Genomic DNA, 25,628 nt, shown 5'->3' with positions numbered 1-25,628 from the left:
TTTGAAAAGACTGTATGCATACAACAAGTGGAAATTGACATCTGTAGTAGAACGCACGAAAAATATAGAATAACTTTTCATAAGATATCGTACCAACTGTAAGGATACGTTGCATAAATCCTGCTGGTGCGTCCAGGTGTTAAAGTGGGATTAAAGGCACAGAGACATTATTCTTCAGGAAAAGGATCAAACAGCTTTCTAGAGTCAAACTCTTTACAGGAAAATATGTTCTCTTTGATTTGCAGTTTGTGGCATCACATGCACACAAGCAAAACAATTGAAAAGGCACTTTGAAAAGAAAAGTTTATGCACTATATTTGAATATAAAAATCCACTCACCTGGATAATTCCTTGTTAAGACATTATGCTTAAAAACAGACATTCAGCTGCCAATTACACAGATGCTACATTTGATTGAATCTCACTTTTCACACAGTCTGTGCTCCACTTACACACACCTGCATGGAGGAGAACACGGCCGTGGTGTTTCCAGAGCACTCAGCTCTCCGTCAGTGACGTGTTGAGAGCCGGGTCCTGCTTCACACCGAGCACAGCTGCTGCAATGAACAGCAGTCCTAATGAGACGGCTCATGGTTTCCAACAGTCGTACCGAAGCACCTCAGAGCGTAATCTACTTTCCTTACATGCATGCTGGGGTATTCATCTACACATTATGTGTTGTAAATCCAGCAGAATATACCACTGTAACAAATACAGTAGCAGGTCTTATAAAAGCGCTTTATTTGATCTCAAGTAATTGAAAAGAAGAAAGCACTGATTTGTTCTCACTGCTCTTACAGTACATCTGTTCTCCTTCATGTTCATGTTCAAGTAATAGAAAATAGAATAGTCTGCAGCCTCCTCACAGCACTGCCTGGGACACATAACTGCACATTACACATTAACAGAAGTGACATTCACATGGGAATGCAAGCAGCCGATATCTTTTCATTGCACGATACAAAGATGTGTGGATCTTCTGTAAGAAAATATGTCGGATTCTGAAAGGAATATTACAGAGGCAAACAGGTCCCGTCATTAATACTTCAGATTGCACTGCTTTCCTAGAGTAAGAGCAACATGATCCACAGGGTTCAGCCGATTTAAAAGAGTCGTTACACTGTAAACTCACCACGGTCCTCACAATGACGACAGCTGCCGCAGTGCCAGACAGTATATCCATTAACACGTTGTTCAGAATGTACAACAACTTAAAATACATGAGAACATTCATATTAAAGTTTGTGATCAACCCAACAGGCGAATGTCTGCGTTCAAAGAAGTGAGTTGGCATTTATGTAATCTGTATCTATCTTGTATACATGAGTAGTTCAACGCAGGCCGCTAAGCTTCCTGTCTTGTAGTTTCCTAAACAAATCATAGTGCTGCTGGCAATGACAACCAACCATCTGAACATTTAGAACAACTTTGTGCCTGTTTTGTCAGAGGAGTTTGCTCTGGCTTTAAACTATCGAGACTCCTGGCAAAGCAATCAGTGCCCGGACAAAATCCTGGACAATCCATCGATCCTCTTCCTTGAGCACAGTGCTACGTGCTGTAGTGTTTACCAATGCCAATGATGGAGACACAGGTGATAAAGGAACATTCAATTCCTCCCACAGTCCTGCTAACATTTCAGGTGTTTCTTGCTGGTCATGTCGTTCCAGATGCGGTGCATCTCCTCGGGGGAGATCTGGTGGACGGTGACCACCCGGCGGTAGCGACAAAGGCTGTAGGCCATCTTCCAGTGGTTGAAGCCACTGTTCTGGAAGGGGTGGATGCCCAGTTTTCGGAGGCACACGCCCACGTACACGTCCTCCAGGTGCAGCAGCCTGGTGTGTAAAGAGGTCTTGTATATGAGCTCGGCCACGTCCGCGGAGAAGACGTAGCCGGTGCCGGAGCAGAAGGGTGGGTACTTGCTGTCAGGGTACAGATCCCTGGGCATGTACCACTTGCTGCGCATGTCCCTGATCGGGCCACCGTTGATGACGTAGCCGGTGAAGTACCTCCTCCTGGGCTTGGTGGTGGGCTTCAGGAGGTTGAAGATGAGGTTCTCCATGTTGACAAAGATGTCGCTGTCTGTCTTAAGGACATATTGAGCCTTAGAACAAAAAGTGGCAACCCAGCGCATGCCCATCAGCGTCTTCAGCGTCAGGTTGTGGTAAGAGTCGATAAAATCCTCCACTACAACGTCATGAAAGATCTGACTCTCCTGCTCCACCATCTGGTTGAGGACAACATCAGTGCTGCGGCCCAATAAGAAGAGCGTGACCACGCGCATATCGGGGAACGAGCTCTCATCACCCCATGTTTCTCTGATGGCCTGACGGGCGTCGAATTCCTTGTGGGTGGTGCTGATCAGGATGACGAGGAAGGGCGGCTCCGCTTCGCACTTCTTGGCCTCGTTAATGAGGTAGTCGAAGTCGTGCGGGTTGAGTGAGCGCGTGCGGATGTTGCTGAAGGTGCCGTTCTTGTTCTCCTTGGATGCTTTGCGTAAAGGGATAGCCAGCTGGTAGGAAGTGGAGGGGCGGGACACACTCAGGTACCACAGAGCGCTGGCCCAGCAAACCACTGTCAGCAAGTATAAGCAGGAGACCTTAGAAGGCATTGCTGTTCACTCGGCTGGAGTTAGTGGCAGCAGCGTTGGAAACGTTGAGGCCATGCCTCCATGGGTTGTCTCAGATCTGGCGGTGCAGCTTGAGGCTGCCTCCGCAACACGGCTGTCATTAATCGTAGATAATGGACTTCTCTACTGCCTAGTGTTGGGGCTGTGATTGAAAAGGAGCACTGCAGAGATTTCTTATCACGTCCACAGCCTTACTGTGTCCCATCGCAGCTTGCATGAATGCTTTTATCGCTCCGTGACAGCGTCTAAAAAAAGATCAGAAAACAGACAGTCAGAAGGACATAAATCATAACTACGTAATAACACCGCAAGCATGTTGACTAAAGGTGTAACTTCTAACATATCTCATTTTCATGAATAGTCATCGCTAGCAGTGAGGCTTGTGACATATCTAACAATATTTTGTATTCCCTATTCATTACAGCCCATAATATCAGTCCACTGCCACAGCCAGTTCAGTTACCCTAACATTCTATCACTGCCTCTGATAAGAGCTCTGTGCAGAACAAAGTGAATATGCCAGGAAACTCTCTCATTCATTGGGCCTGCTCTGCCTCAGCTTCGACCACTTTCTGTTTGCAAACGCTGTTTATCTTCCTCTTATCCCCTGTGGTCCAGACACAGGCTGGCAAATCAGAGCCAGTCTGAGAGGGGGAGGAGGAGGGAGACAGAGAGGGAGAAGGATCAAGGCAGAGAAGGTGAAAGTGAAACATTCTCATGGGAAAAGATTAATATCCACTTCTCTCTCTCTCTCTCCCTTGGTCTCACTCGCACCATCTCCCTTCTCACTCATCCTCTCCATACCTCAATGTCAGACTGAACCTGGCATGTGGATTTTACATATTTTACTGCGTAATGAGCTTCCTCTTTTGTTAGCTGGACAGGCACTGCTGTGTGTGGAGCAACTTTCAGAATCACTGCTCTAATTGGACACACCGACAGACCATGAGGGGATGAATTTAAGCTCTGAATATGGATTTAAATGTTTGCATCCAAAGGCGGTTATGCATGATCAGTTGACAGGATGTCTGGTGTCTCAAAGCCAAACTAAATCTAATCCTTCTTTTCAAGACTTTTATTTGCTTCAGACATAATCTCTTTTCATGTGCTCTTATACTGGGGGAATGCTTCTTTTTCTTTTTTTTTTGCAATGCATAACTGATGATGAACAAAAAAGATCCTATTAGAGATACTGAAATGTGCGGAGACGCTGCTTGCGCTCTGCTTAAAGATGGAAAGGCTGAGATAAAACCGGCTTATTCTTTTATCAGACTCCAGACTTTGTCGTATCTTGCAGGGCGCCATGGTTCTTTTCATCAGGGCTTTTCTCTTATTCCTCCCCCCGTCTTCACTATCTCTCCCCTCTCATTCTCTTTCTAAAGCAGAGTCATCAATCTCATGGTCCAGTAGAATCCATCTCATCATGGCTGCTTTTCCACACCTCCTCCCTCTCCATCACTCCCTCCTTCTCTACTTCAGTGGGTGCTTGATCCATTTTTATGTCTCACTGCCTCCCACTCCCCTTCTTTCTTTGTCTCACTCTCTATCCATATGGCTTTTCTTATTGTTTTTGTCGCATTTCAAGTTTCCCACTCTCCCTGGTTCTGTCTTCATACCATGTTGAACCATCTTTACTTTTACCCTTCCCTCCCCTCAACTTCTAGTGCCATCAGTCAATCTCCACGTCCTCTCATCCCCCTCCCTCTCTCTGGAGCAATCACTCGATCATCATATTCATCCCCTTTCCTTGACCCCGCTCACCCGCACCCCCTCACCCCCTCACCCCCTCACCCCCATCTTCCTGTTTGCAGATCAGCTTGTTTTCACCTCTGCAGTTTCCTGAGGAGGCTCATTGGTTTCATAACCCTACGGACCGACTGCACGCTCATTTTTCTGGAGCCCAGAATAACCTACATCCTCACTGGGCGATGCACCTCACGAAACCTTGAGACCTAACTTCCCCTCAGAGCAAATTGGAAAGTTTGACCGTATCGTTTCATGCTGTCGTGTCACTTTAAATTACATTAGCACTCAGTAGGACTCATCTGATGAATATGTTACTGAGAACATCAGGGCATGGGATCATAGTTTTAAATTGTGGTGACACAGCTCTTGCAGTATCAAGTAATGAAGTGTTAATTTGTGGTTAGCAGAAACTAATCAAGCATGGCCATTACAGACCACACAGCGTCCTGAGTCAGCAGCCTGGAGAGAGGTTCAAGTACACATTTGTTGCCATGAATGATGAGCATGTGTTACAGAGTGGCTCATTGGGCCACATTGCATTATTCCCATTTTCAAACTGGAGGTCAAGAACTGTAAAGTTAAAAGTCACACGTTGCATTATACCGCAAAAAAAAGAATTCTAGATCTGGGTACAAAAGGGATTGAAAGCAGGAATTGTTTGTCTGGAGAAGTTTCTTAGTACTGGGTTATTGGAAGGTACCCAGCACGATACATAAATCATTCCTTGGACAGTTCTTTGTGATGCCATCCTGCATCATCAACACAACACGGAGCCTCTCGGGAAATTCAATCTGGGGACCGACAGCAGGTCACGCTGCACTTTCATGCTTTTTATTATGTGTTTTTATGTTATCTGGTGTCACAAAGACCTCACAGAAAAATAACTATAATGCACCTTATAGTGACTGCAGCTGGACCGCATGTTATAAAGACAACCAAGTAGAAACAAGATGGGGTGTAATACAGAGACGGTCCTATTACAGGGATCACTCTTTTTAATGGAGACATGTCCAAATATATGGAATAGGACACATGGTCTGCTGTTTGAAGGACCCACTCAAGTGCATACATGATACCAACTGATGCATGAATACATACATGTGTTAAAGGTCCCTTATGAGATCACACGTTTCACGGCCACGTATCACATATGGACCATCGTAAAGTCCCGTGGTCGCGGATCCACTTCTGTAAAGAGCAGGTTTACCATTTGATGGTGTTTGATGATGAGTTTACGACTCTGATGACTGAAATACACGAGGCCCGGACGCAGCGCGACACCTCTGCTGTGGCATGAGCTCGTCCATTACAATCAGCTGAAGCTGCCAAGTCCATTTCTTTTTCTCTGCGCGGCCCTCTGACAGCTGAAAACTACATAGAACTGTGCAAAAAGAGTACAATCTGTTTTAAAATATTTAAAACAAGGACTTCATTGACATAATGCGACGCAGCAGAGCAACCTCGTGGGTGTTTTTACATTTCACATTAAAATAAAAAACAAAATCAATGTGTATCTGTGATGTAACCTGTAGTTAAAACAATCCAGTTAATTCATTCAGGACCAGTGAATGTAGATACTCTGCATAACCAACTGCTTTATCACTCGGCAAAACTCAATGTAGACATTGACACCCTGACATGCAACAACACAGATCTTTAAAGGCCGTTTTCCAGAATAAATGTCTGCAAATAAGCACATATTTAATCAGATAACGCCTCATTTGCACATTTAAACGTAACATTTAAAAAACGTGTGAGTCAAAATATAATCGTCTTTATACAAGTAGTCAAGTTTCAGGGCGATATCTTTGAGTTAAACATTTGTACCCTGTAGTGTCTCCGTTGATGTCACACAGAGCAGGAGTTAAGCAGCACTATTACTCCTGCTGGAGGTCATAATAATGACTGCTCTGCTGATAAAACGGCAGTAAATCGAGCTAATGCAATAATAACTACAAAATACCCCATTGCAGTAAAATAGGGCGTCGAAGTGTGTAAAAAAACATTAAAGCATAATAATTACAGTCGTGATTAATACTCATTCACAGGTTTATTGCTAATAATCTGCTAATCTGAACTGGCTGTCTTGACAGTACCGTGGCAGGCTATAGGGGGAGAAAGGCAGAGTGAGGGAGACCAGTAGGAAATGGTGGGGGAGAGAAATGCAGTCAGTCGGCTGTACGCCAGAATTAAGTGCTAAAGTGTTTTGAATGTAAGCCCCCCCTGGGAAGTCAATTTAGCAACCTCATACAGAGCTCTGCTGCCGTCGCTGCTCCATTACGCCTCACGCTGATCCCAGGCTCCACATTATGATCACCACCTTTGTGTGGAGGAGAAGGCTGCGCTTATAATACTTTTGTATAGTGATAAAACATTTATACACTTCATGAAAGGTCACTGGAAGCCACTGAGAAGCAGTGCGTTTTCTGCATCTTCATATTGCTGATGGACAGAAAATCCATCAAACATCCACAAGTTTTAATAAATGATTCAGAATCAATGCCCAAAACGCCCGACATTCACCATAAGTGTGATGATTTTCTGTGTTTCTGTTGTATAGCACTGCAAACTGAATATGTTTGGAGATTGGACTGTTGATCAGACAAAAAAAGGCAATTTGACGACATCACCTTGGGCTTTGTGCTGCCTATTTTTCATTACTTCTGACGTGTTATTGACAAAATGATGAATCAGTTAAAAAGATACTCCGGCAGCTTACTGTCGCACTTCCATATATTTGCAACACACATATTGTAATCTACTGAAACTCTAGCAAGAAGCCAAAGTTAAAAGAATCAAATTAATATCTGTACTTTTTATTGTCTGAGAAGACAAAGTTTCACTGCAGGTATCACGTGAAGCTACAACCTGAAAATGAGGACAATGATTCTCTAGAGAAGAGTCGTCTCTCTGTTGGTGTTCAACTACAAAAAACAAACGTAAGAATTAACATTCGTTAGCAACACGAGTGATGTTTGTCTTTTTAATAGAAAGTGACAAATCGCCAGTTAGCTAGCACTACCCAAAAGGTTTTTCTCATTGCTTTAGTCATAAACTAGGTTTGATACGAGATTAATTAGCATTTGAACTTAATGAATCAGGATATTTACCAACTGGGAACAGGGTCGTGAACAGAAGCAGCAACAGAGTGCTGCAGGATGACGTGTTTTTGTAGGCTAACTCTGAAGTTAGCATCGCACTGGTTCCCTCAACAAAAAGCCAATGGGATTTTTACAGTGGATTTTGGATTATTGCAGAAAATAAGCTCTGTGGAAAACAAACGTTTATGATACTTACACGTTATGTAAAGCAAGATCATTTTCACAAATAAACACCAATTTTAGGATTCTTGAAGCGTACATGCCATCGCCAGAAGTATAAAGCTAATGTTAGGCAATAAACAAACGAAACCAACACGAAGCTAAAGGCGGTTTAGTGAGTGATGCCGAAACCTCTGTAGTCTTATTCAGCCACATGTTAGCAACCTCATTTTTAAGACACAAAAGCATTAAAAATTCACGAGTATTTACCGACTGTGGCAGTGGGGTGTGGTTACAGCGCCGGCTGCTGGTGGAGAGATGGGATCTGGACAGAGTCAGGTAATCAGTCACATAATATAAGCGCGGTGGAAACCCTGTTCTGGTCTCTTGTAGGTCCTGGAGGAGGGTGCGTGTGCGTCAACGGTTTTGTTTGGCCTGGAAAGGCTAAGGCTGTGACCATTAAAACTGTTCATCTCCATCAAACCTCGTTCTCCTTCCGTCATTTTTATCAGTGTGTGCGAGCAGGACCGTGTCGCACTGACGGATTTTGCCTCAGAAGAAAACATGAAAACCTCGTCAGCTTGTGTCAACCACAAACCTTATTTCAGGCATCAAACCAAAAACCCAATGACATCGAGATGGGAGAATGGAATGCAAAAATGCTGACGCTCATTTCATGGTTTTAGGATACATTCCTGCAGCACTCTATCAATACCCATCCCTACGGATGCCAAGATATTCTCACCTTTCGTCCATATGTTATGCTAAAAATAGTTAGATCCTACAATTCCCACAATGCAACGTCTTTCAAATTCCACACCCTCAGTTGTACTGCAGGCTTTCTGTTAAAGATGTTTCGTCTCCAAGTCCGAGCTGAGGTAACCCTGATGATGTCATAGTGATGTCATCAGGGTTATTGTCTCTGTTTTGACTTGCTGAGTAGTACTCCACATGATCTTTCATGTGTACAATTGGACTACAGACTATTATTGGTGGCAGCCATAGTACTGTTCATTAATTAGTTAATCATGTTTGCTTCAAGAGCTGGAGTTTATAGCGACACCTTGCTATCATACATTAAATACATCCATCACATATTCACTGTTACACAGCATTTCTGCTTGTTGGGTCACACACACTTTAGAATCATGAGCTCTGTTGTCTTTACAATCCAGTGACCTCTATGAGCTGGAGCATTAGCTTCAAGGCTACAGAGATGTGGGAGCTTCAGTCTCGTTAACTGCTGCACCAGATAATTGATTGCAGTCATCAGTGCAGCGTGGAGTGACCTTGCTTGGGGGGGGGGGGGGGGGGGGGGGGGGTGACTGTGTGTATGTGAGTCAATGATGGAGTGTTAGAGAAAAACAAAAGTGTGGTTTAATAGGACTGTAATGTCTGCTGTCTTTGTTGCATTGGAGGAACATGAGCTTGGAGGGCTGACACATCTGAAGGTAAATAAATCATATTCGCAGTTTCAATATTACAGACTTAATGATTGGAAAACAGGAAGCCGCCTCCATCACTCGCGGTTTTCATGACTGCTGATTTAAGAAAAGCTGTCAAAACGTTTTGTGTGGAGATGCTTTACATTGCAGCATATTGACGTGGTAACAGTATTTGAAAGCGAGGCGTTACCTGTATATATCATTAAATAAAAACAACTGAAGAAATGAAAATAATTGCTTTTCATGTCTGAGGGAGGAAATGTATTAAATTTATCAAAAACATTTGCCGCTTTGACTCTAGGGTATGTGACACTGTCTGGGAGTGCGTATGCTTTATGATTACTGAACAAACAGCAGCTTCCCTGGAGGCAGAGACTCAAACATTTCCCCCTCAAACACTGAAACAAAGCAGACTCGAGGCCAATGAGAGCTGCATATGGATGCAGTGATACTGGAGGCATGCGGATGTGAAGATATGCAGTTGTGTTTCTCAGAATTTCAACTACAGTTGGGGATTTGAACAGCTCTTTTCTTTATCGATTTAAGTATACAAGCTGGAAATTTAAACATATCAAACACAAACGCTTGAGCGAACTCTTCCTGCGGAGGCTGACGTGCGCTGTCCACAGCCCATAACTCAACACCTTATCTCAAGCTCCTGCTGCTCAATATGTGATAAGCTCAACAGGAGGTTTATAATTGTCAGCCAACCAAAAAAAGAAACCTGTCTTCTGTTCGATGTTTGATCCTCTTTCCATCCAATCTTCTGCCAACTCTAAAACCCATTATGTCGGCTTCTAAACAGTCAAAAGAGGAATTAATGCGCAAGGAATTTACCAGCAATGGCCAAATTGGTTCGCATCCCACCCAATATGAGAGAAAGACAATTAAAATGTCGGAGCTGGTAGGCTCCCAGTGTGGTTCTAGCTCTGCTTTTGTTTCCTGGATAATAAAGAAGTCGATGATTGTTGTGGAGCAGCACAGTATAGTCACTATTACAGGCCACAGGCTGGACACTCTTAGTGCTTAGTGTAAAGCCTCTGAATGCAAAGCAGCTTAGGAGTGACAGAGGAAATGGGATATCAATAGCGGCCAACAGATTTGGATGCTGTACAGACGCCTGATGGTCCATCCCCACTTCAGTGCTGACTTGAGCCCAAACTGTGCAGGGGCACATCAGTCTGCAGCCAAGAAATGATTGCAGGAAACAAAAAAAGCATTTGTTCTAATTCGCCCAGAGAATTGATGCTTGCCTCAAAAGGGCATTTCAATGATTGCTGAAAGTTTAAACTGGTTTAAAGTCAATGTAAAGGTTATCAGACAGTACTTCATCTGTCCTGGGCTGTGACTCCCACCCATCGGGTGCTTCACACAGGTTCAAACAAGCTGAGATTTATGTGCTAAAGAATGAGTAAGTAGGACAAGGTTTGGTGCAGAAACACAGCTGCATTTCATAATTAAACAGTTTTCTGAAGAAAGACGAGCACAGGTGCATTGGGGTTGTGTCACTGACCTCAATGAGAATAAGCACTGGGCGTAGCTGTTGCGAACAGCTTCACACCGGCCGGACATGTGCTCTGACTGCTAAGCTCCCTCATAAATTGGAAGTGACAACTTGATTCATGCAGGTAATACATTTCACTGTCCGACTGGGTGACATTGCCGTTATACAATATTCAAGCTCGGAGCTGCATCGGGGGAAGTGAGGACGATGGTGCTCCCAGAAGACACTGGAATCATGGTGATGCCACTGAGGCGTACTCTGCGCCTAAAATTAAACATTATGTGATAACAGCTGGTGAGGACAAATGCTTGACTTACAAGAAAAGGTGTTTCCGTTAAGGTGCTGCTGACGTGGGAGGATAAAGAGGTAATAACCTTCATACATCTGGCTGTGGAAGTCACAGTTTTATAGTATTGATGAATTGTATCAGCGGTAGTCTAGAGAGCGCAGGCCTTGAGGCAAGACAGTATTCACTTTTTCAAACTTTTACAATATCCAGGGTACAGTTTTGCTGAGCATGCACTCTCAGCAGTGAGAGTCAGCTTCACATTTGTACAAGCACACCTGAGAGCTGCTTGGTTGCTCAATACAAGCACCGCTTTCCACTGTGAGGCGCCGTCTGCAGTGGAGCAGTTCAGTCATAAGTGCCTTGCTCAAGAAAATGGTGACAATCACGCAGAGATGCAGATCGATCAGCCACGTAACTTCAAGCAGTTCAGGGTGACCTGTGGAGTACCACAAGGATCAGTACTTAGTCCCTGGCTGTTTCAAAACAACATTAACTACCATACTTATGGAGATAGTACTCAGATCTACACTTGTCTTTCACTGTATAACTGTGGTCCCATTCACACACTTTGTCAGTTCATTGACGGAAATAGCTAACTGTATGTGTGAGAGATCTCAATCATTATCATCTAAAAGTATTACGAGAAGAGGAAGAGAAGTCCGAACATGTCCAAATGCAAACTTAAAACCACTTGTTCACAACGTAATACTTATTTGTTTGTCCCTGCTTTGGCTTTAACATTAACATTTTTACTTTTGATGTTTATATTTTTACAGTGTCTTGCAACGAACTGAACTGAACATTAATACATGTGGCATCTCCCTACATTCAAAGCAGTCTGGCAGTCCAGCAATGGAATAAAGTCTAAAACTTTATCTCCATCATCACAATAAGTGAGTGACAAGGCTTCAAACAGACACCCCGTCTGCTTTGAGAAGGTATGAGACCAAAAACAAGATGGAGAGAAAACAGCAAAGCAAGAAAAATAATATTTGAAACTGACATCTTCTCTTGGGGCTTCTGTTCATAAGCGGGTCGTTTTCCACATGCAGTGAAGCATATCAGTCAGCCCCATTGGACTTTAGCAACACAAATCAACTCGACCCAACATAAAATATTGTTTACAGGATAATGCAGTTTAAAGCTCAATATGCAGCAACATAAATGTTCCTTCTAAAACTAAAGTCTTGCTTTCTCTCAACAGCAGAATCCCATTTGTGTAAATAAGGCAAATCTCTGTGTGTGTGATCTTTATCTTAATCCATCCTTGTGATTTAAGGTGATAAATTCTTTGTTGATCTTTCCTCGAAAATATCTTATATTCATTCGTATCAGATCATCTGTAATTAAGTGTCTCTCGGAGTCTCAACACAAGCAGAAGAACCTTTGTGTGAAACTGAAAAACAAACGAAGTGGAGACACATGATGTAGCACCGACCTCTCAAACCCTTCTCTTGAGTCGACTGTTTTTATTTAAACACATTCCCACCTCTTCCCCTCTTCCCTCTTCTCTTCTTCCTCTTCTCTCCCTTTCACTCAAACATTGACCTTAAACCTGTGAACGTGTCTACAGGCACCTTCAACACTAAAAGCAGCAGCGAGTCTCTGATGAGCTTGTAAATTCTCTGCTATTGACCGGCTCAGGAGGGTCTCAGAGTGTTTCTCTCTAATTTTATTTTCCTTTTGTTGTGTCCATCAGCAAAGCAATGACTCAGACTTCCATAATACTGAGCGAGTATAATATCCCGAGGACAAGGACTTCCATCAAAAGCACCAAATCTAAACCACACACACACACAAACAGAGTAAACTATAAAAAAGATAATAAGAAGTGAGTGACCGTGAATAACTTATAGGAAGACAGACAGGCGGCTTGAAATATTCAAAGCACCACTAACATTATTATTCTGAGTGTTCACCTTTCTCCCATCATGCTCTTCTGTCCACATGGCAGCGGTTTCTATGGGGACTAAAAGGCCCCAATCTACCAGACACTAAGCGCTGTGAAATGCATGCAAATTACAATATTCACATGAAGTGTTTCACTCCACAAATGAGGCAACCACCAATCGAAAAAGTGGCACTTCAGCTCATGATGGATGGGACACAAATTGAGATAAGTTTATTCCATTCTGAACACAAATGGGTCATTTCAGCACTTAGTTGATGAAATTAGATCACTATTAAGGACACTGTCCTCTCTACTTTGAGGATCATTAATAGTGATTTGAGGTATTATTTCACAAAAATGAGCCGGAATTGTAGTTTAGTGTTGTTTTAAGGATTTGTTGAACTAAGATAAACTGAATCTCATCTCCCCTAAGTAGTATGAGTTTATCTATTGACAGCTTTCCTAACTTACTTCTACCAATACAATAATAAGGGAAAATAACTCTGGATTTGGCTATTAACGTATTTTACACATCTCAGGACCTAATGATTTAAATAAGAGCTATTTATTACAATTTTTTATTTTTTTAAAGAGTCAATGTCAATGGTTAAATCTGCTTGGACCCTCTGGCATCACGTGATACGGATGTTGTAATTCCATGGTTTGGTTACTACAAAGATTTGCTCCAAAGCCCGCCGCTCTTGGGAGAGAAGAAAAAGTTCCACTTTGAACCACAATGGCTAACGCAGTGTCCCTGGCTGTGGTACGAGCTATGCAAAACTAGGTTATACAAATTAAGACAACAACTCATCAGCATGCGAGGTCATTGATTAATACTGGTGCGAACAGAAAGTGGATAAGTAACTCTGGAGCCCTGGGTAGTGAAAGACAATACTGTATGTGCACAAACCTCCCAGGAGACCATGTGACGCCCCTCACCCCCCCTGTTCTCAGTGACAGCGGGCCTCATGCTCACCTTGTGTTGAGAAGGAACCTACTCAGTGGGAAACCTCCCAAGTCAAACACAGACACATTTCTACACACACACACGTTATTTACATGAACTAATTTACCCAGGAAAACAGCTGGAGGCAGCTGATGGAGACAGACGACTTGCACGAGTCCAAACATATGTGCGGTGCTGCTGGCCAGTAGGCAGTGCTCCTCCACTGTGCAGCCGCTATCAGGGAAGAGGAGTTATCAGGAACAGCATCTCAGCGCCGGCACACGCTACAGCACGGAACAGGCTGAACACATCCCATTATAAAGCAGGGAAACTGCACCTGTCTAGATAACACCAGCGACTCCAGGCAATGGTGATGCGCTGGGGGGTGATGCGCGAGGGGGCGCACACGATGCAGACAATGCAGGCAGGTTCCTTATCTAACATGAGCTTGCGTGCAGATGTCCTCAACTGTCTCTGTGTTAAAAAAAGTAAAAGGTACTGGGCTTCATTTTTTAGACCCACACACACAGAGATGCCCCCCCCCCCCTTACACACACACACACACACACACACCTGCTCTGTGTCTTCACTGTGAGCTGACAGAGCTGCTGTTAGTTACTTTGTTGAACTTTAGAGCTGAGTGGATGCCAGATGAAGGGTTCAGTGGTAATTACCCTGTCCCCTAGCCCTTCCAATACACACACACACACACACACACACACACACACACACACACACACACACACGGATGCATGTATGCACTTGCACACACACACCCCTGCCACTGCTGATGGCAGCACAGGCTGAGGACATGCAGCTTCAGCACTCCTTCCGGTGAATAACACTCCTCCTACTGAGGGGGCGCGCACACACACACACACACACACACACACACACACACTTCAGAGCTGAGGTCTACATTGTCGTCTGCACATAATGAATATTGTTAATTTTATATTTGGACATTAACTCATTCGGGTGGAGTTTTGCATAAAAATAGGTTCAGGTTGGGACCATACGAAATATACATTTCCTCTATTAAAAGAACTGAAAGATATATTTATACTGAACTATATCTGCAACAGTCATTGTGCAGATCTGAGGTCAGCTCCGTTTGTCTCCTAACACAGAATGTTTTTAGTGGCGGCCTTATTACTGAGAGCAACCTGCATCTACAAGCTGAAAATGAGGTGTGAGTGAAACGCACCATCCGACACATTGAAGTAACAGCTGCACTTTGTTTCACACCTTCTTAGCAGACATGCTTCTGCTGATTCAGAATGATCAAGTTGATATGCTTAAAATATTGATATTATATTCATGAATGTTTAACTTGGATTCCCCTGGAATTGATGATCAGCGAGGTCACTTCTGCAGAGAAGAGATTCCTCTGTTGAACTACAACAAACACGATTAAATGATTCGTCAATCGACAACATTTAATCAGCAACTATAGTGATAACTGATTCATCGTTTCAGATGATGTCAAATATTGTCAAATTGTCAAATACTCCTGTTTTACAGAAACCTGATTACAGAAGAACAACCCGACTGTCATGAAACTTGGGCAAAGGAAGATATCAACGTGTTGTTTCAACGAGCAATAAAATACAACAAATGTTCTTTGAAGCGCGCATGTTGTTTCCACATTACGACTTAAAGAACGACTTCCTAACTCTGGAGATGGGATCCTCCGGGGAGCACATGAATGCACCGCAATGGATGTCTGCGCTCGCCGCTTGGGATTCTAGTTCACTATAAGTCCCATCTATAATTTCTTATGACTGTTGAGTGCATCAGAAAGCATCATGAGTGTTTATAAGTGAAATTATGAAGCCTCTTGAATACATTAGAATTCCCTATGAATGCCCTCGTACTGCACTAGAGGTGTAGGTCTTCATACAACGTGTGACCCTCACAGAAGCTGGTATAATCCATCCATCGTCTACCGCTTATCCGGGATCGGGTCGCGGGGGCAGCAGCTCCAGTAAGGAACCCCAATCTTCCCTTCTCTGGTATAATGCGCAGTGTAAATATGACTCTGCTGTCTGTGTGACACTGGACTGTATTCTACTCCCCACGTCTCTGAAGTAATCTCTAAATACTTTTACTTATTTGATGTGAGTCTGTGAATCTGAATGTCTCCCAGTATTTGAAAAGCATACGTTGCAGTTAAAAAGGTGGATAATTAGATTTCTCTTCATTTGAAATAAAAAGCCTCTTTTATCTGCTGTTCTAATCGAATTCATGTCCCTGATACTTTTTGGAAATCCATGATAATGTACTATTCACAAATCCATGGCAACCAATTTCAAATGACTACACTGCTGGTATTAAATACAAGGTTTTTACATTTAAATTCTAACTTCACATAAAGGTGAGGTATTCATGAAGAGATGAAACTTCTAAAACATAAATCATCCAGACAAATGGCAGCCAGTGGATGTCAAGGCAGATAAATATTAATGTACACAGGCTCCTCTCTCCCTGCACACACAGTGACACGCATGCACAGGCTTCACTATCCCGCAGAAATCACAGCGGGCACTTAAGCCGACCTCGTGTGTGTGTGGATGGCGTGATAACCCGCAGGTCCGGCTGCCTACAGCTGCCTCGGGGTCTGCGAGGTGAGCTGGCTATCTCCAGCCAGCAGGAGGTCCGGTCAGAGGCCGTGCTGCTCAGAGTGCCCTCGGTTAATAAATGATTCTGCCTGTCGCTCCCGCTAAGCTTCAGCTTTACAGAGGTGAAACGCGGTAAAAAGAAGAATTTTTCTGTTTGTGTGCCATACATGTGTCTGTGAGAGAGAGAGAGAGAGAGAGAGAGAGAGAGAGAGAGAGAGAGAGAGAGAGAGAGAGAGAGAGAGAGAGAGAGGGCAGAGGAAAGAGTGGATACTTTCAGGGTTCTGACCTAAACCCTGACAGAAATACACACTGTAGTTCTCATTGTTCTATCAGCCTGTCAGACACCATTTGGTCTAAAACACACACACACACACACACACACACACACACACACACACACACTCTTCCAACCTCTGGCACACACATCAGTATTGGCTGGAGGTGTATTCAGAGAAATAGTATTAACCTTAAACTGTGCTTTTGTTTGTGTCAGAGCAGCCCTGGGGAAGAGATCAGAGGGATTGGGTAAGTAAGCTGTGTGTGTGTGTGTGTGTGTGTGTGTGTGTGTGTGTGTGTGTGTGTGTGTGTGTGTGTGTGTGTGTGAATAACTGTGTGTTTAAGAGCCAAGCCATGGAGGGAGGAGGGGAAACACTCGAGCGTGGGCGACACACATACGAGGCATGTATGCTTATTTATGTGTTCTACAATATGTATGAGTGATAGCAACACTTCCATTGTGTTACCGTGGTGACTGCATCACAGAGAGGGCTCGTAGATGTACAGTTAATATCATATGTGCATCTTTAAGGAAGGGAAATGATCTGCATCTCCTCCAGCAGCAGCAGCAGCAGGACGATTCTTTCGGGCTTATGAATATTTAAATCCTCCCGCAGAGGACTTGACAAGGTTAACTGGTGTGGGTACTGACTGTACCTTTAGCTCACTGTCTGGATCTCTGGTGCCGCTTTAATGAGAGCGTTTCCAACATTTACCCCTCCAGGACAGGCTTTAATAGAGCAGCCATTGTTCCCAAGGAAAGGGGAAAAAGAAAAGCGTTTGATATGAAGGAAAGATGTGGGGCAGAGTAATGGGGCAACCCTGAACCATCCTTACTGTCCCAAAGCACAGAATGACCATAACAGGTCTGCACGGTTTAATGGGGTTGTTGATCAATACCAGTGACTCAACGATTATTTTGCCAAGTGCTGAGGCTTCAAGTTTCAGACCTTGTAAATAAAACCCCCATTAGATGACTTAACACCTCCTTAAAGTATTTCTCTAATTAGGATTAACGAGATAGACTGCACACAAATTACTGGAGCGGGGATGTTTTTGTTGGACCCACACCTTTGATGGAAAAACTATTCTTAACCCGTCGCAAAATTCCAAATATAAATGAATACAATCACACATGTTATAAGATGATATGTTGGAGATCTAACGAGGCGTAAAGCAACTGGTAAAAAAATAATTGTGCTGTTTTTCTGGATTAACAAGTTTATTACCTCAGAACTCTGAGAAATAACGGGATATCTCAAAATCCCGAGAGAAGCTCTTATTCACTCGAGATCACGATTTCATGGAAGCAAACCTGTACAGCCTGTAGCTTCACCCAGCTTTTATTTTGGTTTGGGTTTCAGACATAGATACTGGTGACTAAGTAATATAGATGCTATTATTGTGAGTGTGTGGATACAGGCACCTCAGGTAGTTGTTCAGCTGTAAAGTCATTCTGAGCAGCTGCACATTGTGGCAGTTATAAGACGATGCATCTGAAATACATTCAGGGTGGCTACGTGGAGACAGTCAGGAGAAAACACTGGATCCCCATGGAGACCTCCTGCTGCACTGCTCATAAAAGCTCGTCATCCTACATCCCTAAAGCAAATGAGAGTTCTCTCGGGATTTTGAGGCATGTCGTTAATTGAGAACCGAGCAGATTTCTTTCCCTAAAAAACTTCTGTCATAATAATAACATCAGAAAAACAGAAAACATTTCTCTGAATCCTGAGATAATAATCAGGGCAAACCTTTTCTCAAGTGAATGCGTTACACGTCTGAGTGTTCAACATGATCAGGCTCCAGAAGTGATGGAGCAGTGTGCAGATTCTCATTCAGGCCGTCTCTACCTGCGGGGCAGCTCAGTTAGCTAGCCAGCTGTCTGCAGATATCACGCTGACTTTTTGTTTGAAGAGACCTGACATGAGATAACCTGCATTTTTTTGAAAATGAGAATGATGGTGCTGCAGCTCTTTCTTATTTATTATAGTCCTAATAACAGTAGAGACAGGGCGTGTATAATCAAAGCTCCGTGTGTCACAGTAACAGTGTGAGGATTCACTGAGGAAGACATGTGTGCACTAATGATCTGATCACATGAAACAAACACTGCCGGCGTGTTTAATCTTAATTCAGCATTTTCTTTACAAACCCCACAAGGAGTAAATGAATTAATATCCGGATGAGAAAAAGTTAGAAGCCCTAAAGTGTTTACACTATTCTCCCTTTAGCAGAGAGAAAGAACATAACACTATTATAGCAGTGCCTCACAGAAAAGTGTGTGTGTGTGTGTGTGTGTGTGTGTGTGTGATGTTACGTTGAGTGTGTCAGTGATGAGAGGAAGTGATCCAGTAGCAGTCTCACTGTTTATGACAGCTGTCAGACGGGAGATCCATCTGTGTGATTAGCCATTGGACCGGCTGACTTTCCTCTGGGACGGATCGATCTGAGCTGAGATGAACCCTCTCCCCCCCGTGTGTGTGTGTGTGTGTGTGTGTGTGTGTGTGTGTGTGTGTGTGTGTGTGTGTGTGTGTGTGTGTGGGATAAGTACATAAGTGTCTGTAAGTATGGAGTTTCAAAACAAAGGATAAGGGAATGATGTTGGGAAAGAAATAGTTGTAATGAAAGCACAGATTGCACTTCGTTAGGTATCATTATGATGTGCTAAAATCTGCGCAGTTGGAAAGATAAGTGGAAGCGATATCTCAGAATGAGATAATCCGTGATTCACTTCTCAGTTTCTTTATCTGCTGTGACTCAGACTCATTCGTCACGCCGGCCGTCTCTCTGCAGGAACACGAGGAACACCTCCACCTGCAGTCCTGAGGTGCGGCACATCAGACATTTGACACCTTAGCGCCTTTACACACCGGGGGCGTTTTTTTTTGTGCGATTAATTCATACGTGACAATATTTTTAATTTGATAATTCCAAACGGTTTGGAAGTTTTACGAGGAAAATGTTCTTTCACAGCAAATAAAGGAATCAAACTGTCGAGTTCTGAAATTCTTTATGTTGTAAAACAACGAGGAAGCTCCTGGACGATTTAAACTGTAGATACAAACATGATTCTACGCCCAATTCTATTCCAAATGAATGATGTATCATTATTTAAATATTTGCTGTAAAAAAGATCTTGGCATCAATAGTTTTAATAATGTATTACAAGCAGCTTAGAGCTAGTGCTAGGTCATAATTCCTCTCTAATATATATTTTATATTGCTGTGAAAACAACTGGATTTATTAGAATCTACAAGATGACATTTGAAAACATCATGATAATGTTATAACTTTGCCCAATAGCATTTTTCTTCTAAATAGAGCTTGAAGGCATCATAATAGAACTCAATGGAACACCAACAGTTTGTGTTTCGTGTCACCTTTAGCCTTATACCTCAAAATTATCATTTTTTGGATGTTTTAATGAAAATACAGGGAAGTTGGCAAATCCAGGATGATGCTTCTAATAATGTTTGCATTAATGTTTCAACTTAAGACAGATTTAAGCACAATAACAGTCAGTATTGCCCAAAGGTCGCACTCACATTGAATTGTATAGGAAATACTCCGTTTTCTAGTGTATTTAAAAGCACAAAAAAGGGTCCTGTTTTGCTGTTACCAAACATATGAGCGAGCCTGATCCATCCAGAGAGAGAGAGAGAGAGAGAGAGAGAGAGAGAGAGAGAGAGAGAGAGAGAGAGAGACACTCGCACGTTTTCTCCACATCACAATAAGAGTATAACTTTCACCCTGACAACACATTGTGCACCCACTGGACACTGTGAAAAAGACTAGTTTAGTTTGCACTTGGGAAAAAGTTTCAATTAAGTTGGAATTGGACGTGATTCCACCTTGCCACTCATTCTTAAGTATAGCTCTGTCTGCTCGGGTCAGGACGCAGGAGGCGGGGGAGGATCGGGTGCAGCGTTGGAGAACCTAAAAGCTCTCCACCTGAACATAGTTATTCACTGAGCGCCTCTAATGCCACACACTCATGTTCTGTCCCTGCCCTTGGAAGGAGGATGTCTGAGAGCTGTCAGGATCAGAACTTCATGGTTGCGTAACAGCAGCCACACTGAGGCAATGTTGAACTTGGCAGGTCCGGCCTCAATGAGGCACTTTATCTGATTGATTTTTATACTCAGTTTGGGATTAAATAAATAGTCGCCTAGGATTTCAATTTTCCAATTGAGAAAGCTGAGATTGAAAATGTACTGGGACAAAATGTACAAACTTTCCAAAAATGTGAATCCTTTTGAATAAAGTAAAAGCACGGACATGAAATCAACAAGTAAACATGTTCATGAAAACAGGTCGATTTCTCTTTATTTTGTGGCTCCACTGATATTAAAGCACTGTGTGGTTTTGCACAATTCACCCAATAGATCCTGCAGGCTTAAAACTTATATTACTGACAACCCTTTTCCAATTTCTGAAAGTGGAGCTGTGCTTTTTACATTCTCTACCTTCCATTGGTTTCAGCCTTCAAAACCAACTAGCAGGGACTTGAAACTTGCTCAACACACATAATGAAACACACGTCCACTCAAAGTTAAGCCACTTACACACAGAACGCAAATGTCCAAATCAATTGGAGCAGACAATAAAAGGACTTCACCCCCGACAGCTCTCTAGTACAGAGTTTGTGTAACGTCCGATTGAGCCCATGTTTGAATAGAGCCGCTCATTCCCGGGCGTGTTGAGGACATTTCTATCGTGGCAAACATCCTAGGGTGAAGAAGAAGAAGAAGAAGAAGAAGAAGAAGAAGAAGAACTTCCACGAAAACGGCAATGAAAATGTCTTACTGGAGAGATTACGTCCGTAAGGACTCCAGCGGGGCTGAACAGGACTACTGCACACACATTGTGCAGACGTATTCTATAAAATGATACAAATTAAATCATGAAACGTCATGAAATATGTAAGATCTAATTATCTTCTATCTAATTTAATTATGTCTTATCTGAGCACTGCAGTCCAACCATAAAGTGTCTCTTATAATACAGGCCTTTATTTGTTGCCATTCAATAACCGGGCCTGCATTGTAGCTTCTATTCAATGACTAATTAAAACACGTAGTCAATGTAAGTTTACAGATCATCTTTCTATCAATTTAATTAGGCTAATTGCTCATACAGTGCTCATTGTAATCATGTCATTTAATTAAGTGAAGAATTAATAGATGAACCCGCGCTGAGAATCATGAAGGTTGTGAAGAGGGAATCTGTGCTCTATATTCAAGCTCCATGGAGTTTAATCAACAGGAGAGCAGAATGTGACTCGTTTTATTTCCTTTCTAAAGGACGGCTCTGGTGAGAGTGAAATGAAACTGCTTAAAGTATATTCAGAATCAAATGAGACCGAAATACAAATATAAAATAAGTTCTGATGATGAGCACTTAAGAATCAAGTTGGATACAGATGAGCGTTTGGTTGGTTGAAGAATGATGTTAAAGATTCTAATTGGATTCTTACACCAGAACAGAACGTGTTTCTCCTTCCGAAGCAGAGGAACTACTTTACACAACCCACTACGCTGGAGATATGCTGCTGCCACTTTCTTTAAACCACAGGACCCCCCCCCCCCCCCCCGTTCATCACAGTGCCATGTTCATTACTCAAGACAGCTAGAAGTCACCACTGGGAGTTAGAAGAAAAAGTTGTGAACGACATCCCGAAAGCGTGTTTTCATTTATAAGGCCATAAGATCCACGTTGCTCAGATATTTAACATCTTAATTACCAACTGGGACGGATTGGTGTCCAGTACAATGCACCTCACTACTGGAATGAACTGCGACACAAACTGAAGTTAGAGACGCTCCTTCCTCTAAGCGGCTTTGAAGGCTGGAATTTACAATGGCAAAATCCAGAAACTCATTTCATTTCAATCATTCATGGATTCCAACGTGGGGCGAAGTTAGCTGTGTCGCACCATTACATTGTATATAGTCGCAAGATACACTGAGCCGCTACTCAATGGTACAAATATGTCTCTTACATAAAAAGTGTGAACAGTCCCATTAGCGACTAAGCTAACGGACTAGCTGAAAAAGTCCTATTTCGTCTGATGTGACCAAGCTTTGATGTTTTTAATAATATTTACCTTCCTCAAGGAGGTTATGTCTGAGTTCGGTTTGTTGGTTATGTCTGTTTTTCAGCAGGATTACGAGAAAACTGCTCTCCCGATTTTCATAAAAAAGAGTGATTGGGCTAAAGAGTGATTGGGCTAAAGAAGAACCCATTACATGTTGGAGTGGATTGGAATCACGGGGCGGATACACACATTATCTTTCTTTTATAGGAACAGCGGAAGTCCGCACACTCCGAGTTCTAGTCGTATTTTTGAATTAGTGCGTGATGATTGCTCAGTGAGAATCATCTTGTGATGTTGTAGATATGTAATTATTTCTCTCTTGATATCAATGAGATTTCCTGAATAAATAAATCTATACTACGTGAATATGTATCCTGGTAATCTTGGTCAAATCTCTTCTTATGATCCGATTCTTGCAGAGCCGTCTTATCCGAACAGAGTACAGGCACAAACACATTTATCATATAAGGGAACATAATGCTAAATGAAATCTTTAGCAGCTGAACGAGGCTGTAAGAACTTTATTGTATCCTTCTCCTGATTCATACGGCACGCACTGTGTTGACTGTCAGCTTTTACAGCTGGGACTCAAGCACTCGCTATCCCTTTAAAGTTGACGTTGCTGCAATGCACATTTGTATCATGTCCCCTTGTTGTTTTAGTGCCTGCGAAGACTTTATGGGCCTTTCATCAGCTGTATCAGGTGATACATCTGAGAGCGCTACTTACAGTGATCCATCTTCCCACTGCCAGGCAGAAAGGTTACGCTTATGCAACGCTGCGACAGAGAGGAGAAGACACGCAGAGAAAGACGTTACGGCGTCCGTTACAACCAGATGATTATTCAGATCAAGAGTAAAGAAAGATCTAGCTTTAGAGACTTGTGTGTATTATAGTATAAACCAGAGTGAAATCACAAAGCTTATAAAGCCGATGAGAAAGTGAGCAACAGACACTTAATATCTCCCGGCACATGTAATCCAATAACTTCTCTTACGGACGGGATCAGCTCTCAACAGAGTGGGTGCAGATCTACCAGTGTGTGATCGCTCAGCTAGAATACACACTGTATGAGACACACACACACACACACACACACACACACGTATCCAGGGCAGAAGTCAGGATTGAGATTCTTTTGAATTCAAAATAACCATAAATACAACAATTAATCTGACTAAAAACGCTCGATTATAATCTTGATTTATTGTTCTGGATCTGCGATAAAGTTATACTTCAGTGTGTTGAGGATTCATTTGTAAACTGTGTGTGTGCCCAAAATGTTTTTACAGCTTCAGCCACACAAGCTTTTTTTCGTTTGTACATTTGGTCCAGCTCACAGCGTGTTGTCGCTTCACAGTGCTACTGTGATCAATTCCTCCTCTTGTAGGTGTTAAAGTGAGAATACATTAGCATATTGTATGTGCTGGAAGTAGCATTATGACATGACATAAACAGAAACGTAACAAACTTTACAAAAAGTACAAATGATCCATTAATGTGAAGTATTAATGCAAGTTAGTGGAAATGAAAACTTTATACATTTAGGAGTGTTTTATCAGTTTTGCCTGCACAAACGGATAATAAATAGAAGTGTAAAGATAAACAAAGGTACATTTTCAAAGATTTTATACTCGCCAGCCATGTAGTGGTCAAAACATTCATCAACAGATCTGCATAACGATCACGTTGGCCTCATTTACCGACGCTCTTCAACAAAGTAAGGAGCTCAAGTTTGGAGAGCGGCTTAAATCCTGCCTGCAGTGTGAGATGGTGCAGGCCGGGACAACAGGAGGAGATGTAGGCTGTGATTAACACTTCGGATATCAGCCACCACTTCTCAGTTCTGTTGTCTTGCTTTCTCTTGCCTCTCCTTCTTGGCTTACAGATTTAAGATAAGATGAAAATTTAATGATCCCCGTGCGGAAATTGGGTCGACGGAGCCACAAACAGACACAGCGAAGGAATAGAGAATACAAGAGCCGAAGCAGGTCTCATAAACATACGCCAATAAGTTAAACATTGGTACACTGTTTATGTGTGAAATGAGGAAGGAATCACTAGAAACATAGGCAAATCTTTATCTTTACACACAATCTTACTTATTTACCACTAACCAAAGCGGCAGTTTGTTGTTAATCACTCGCCTCGGGTCAGGAGCAGGCTTATCTTCTGTCTTGGTCATCAAACGCACCATAATAACTCGAATAAATCAGTTTTCTTTCTCCACAGCCGCGTTCAGCAGAAGCCAAATTCAGGTCAAATTAGATATTGTGTGAACCTGCAGTGGGTAATCAATGTGCTAAAGATTGGTAAGAACCTCCGCAGAGCTAAAAGTACTTCTGTGTGCAAGCGGTAAACACTGAGGTGACGCTGTGGAAACCATGAATGGAGCAGAACAATGTTTTTCATCTTTGAACTCTACGTTTTATTGCCACAGACCATATTTTCCTCAAGCAAAGGCAGGCAGAAGTTGCTTAGCATTCAGGCTTCAACAGACCTGATGGGGTAAAAATTGGATGCAGCTGGGAGCTACTGTAGCTTTAATTGAAAGGCAAGGTGGTCTTCTTTTGAGAATGTTTAGTATTTGTGAAACTTTACAGAGAAGGAAATCAGTCCTAACTTTTTGGGACGGAGAGTAAAAACGTTTCAACTTTCTTAATTTAGGATAAGACGTGCAGGAGATTGCCTTCAGGCAGAAATGTGCGTTATGGATACATAAATACAAGTGTGTGGCTGACCTTGTGTGTGTCCTTTCAAATTTACAGCGACGGATTTGATCCATAAACAACAATTTCAGCAGAAATTAATCAAACTTTTATTCGTTGTGCAGCTCTTAAAAAAAACATTCATTCATTTTCACAAGTGGCTTCATGCAAATGATGCGTTATTATTTATTTATTTAGAATAGAGCTGAATGAGA

General features: G+C 42.5%; 1 protein-coding gene across 2 annotated transcripts in view; it reads right to left on the bottom strand.

Annotated features, from left to right (window-relative positions):
- Positions 1 to 720: 720 nt before the first annotated feature.
- Positions 721 to 25,628, bottom strand: part of LOC115021828 (beta-1,3-galactosyltransferase 1) — an 87,092-nt gene continuing 62,184 nt past the window's right edge. For both annotated transcript variants that reach the window (XM_029452549.1, XM_029452540.1), the window contains one exon: positions 721 to 2,871. In XM_029452549.1, coding sequence (XP_029308409.1) covers positions 1,628 to 2,608 — 981 coding nt within the window. In that variant the 5' untranslated portion in view covers positions 2,609 to 2,871 and the 3' untranslated portion in view covers positions 721 to 1,627. The remainder of the gene's footprint in view (positions 2,872 to 25,628) is intronic.

The sequence above is a fragment of the Cottoperca gobio genome, chromosome 2 (assembly GCF_900634415.1).
Source record: "Cottoperca gobio chromosome 2, fCotGob3.1, whole genome shotgun sequence".
In the NCBI taxonomy this organism is placed as follows: Eukaryota; Metazoa; Chordata; class Actinopteri; order Perciformes; family Bovichtidae; genus Cottoperca; species Cottoperca gobio.
This window is presented reverse-complemented; position numbering and strand designations above follow the sequence as displayed.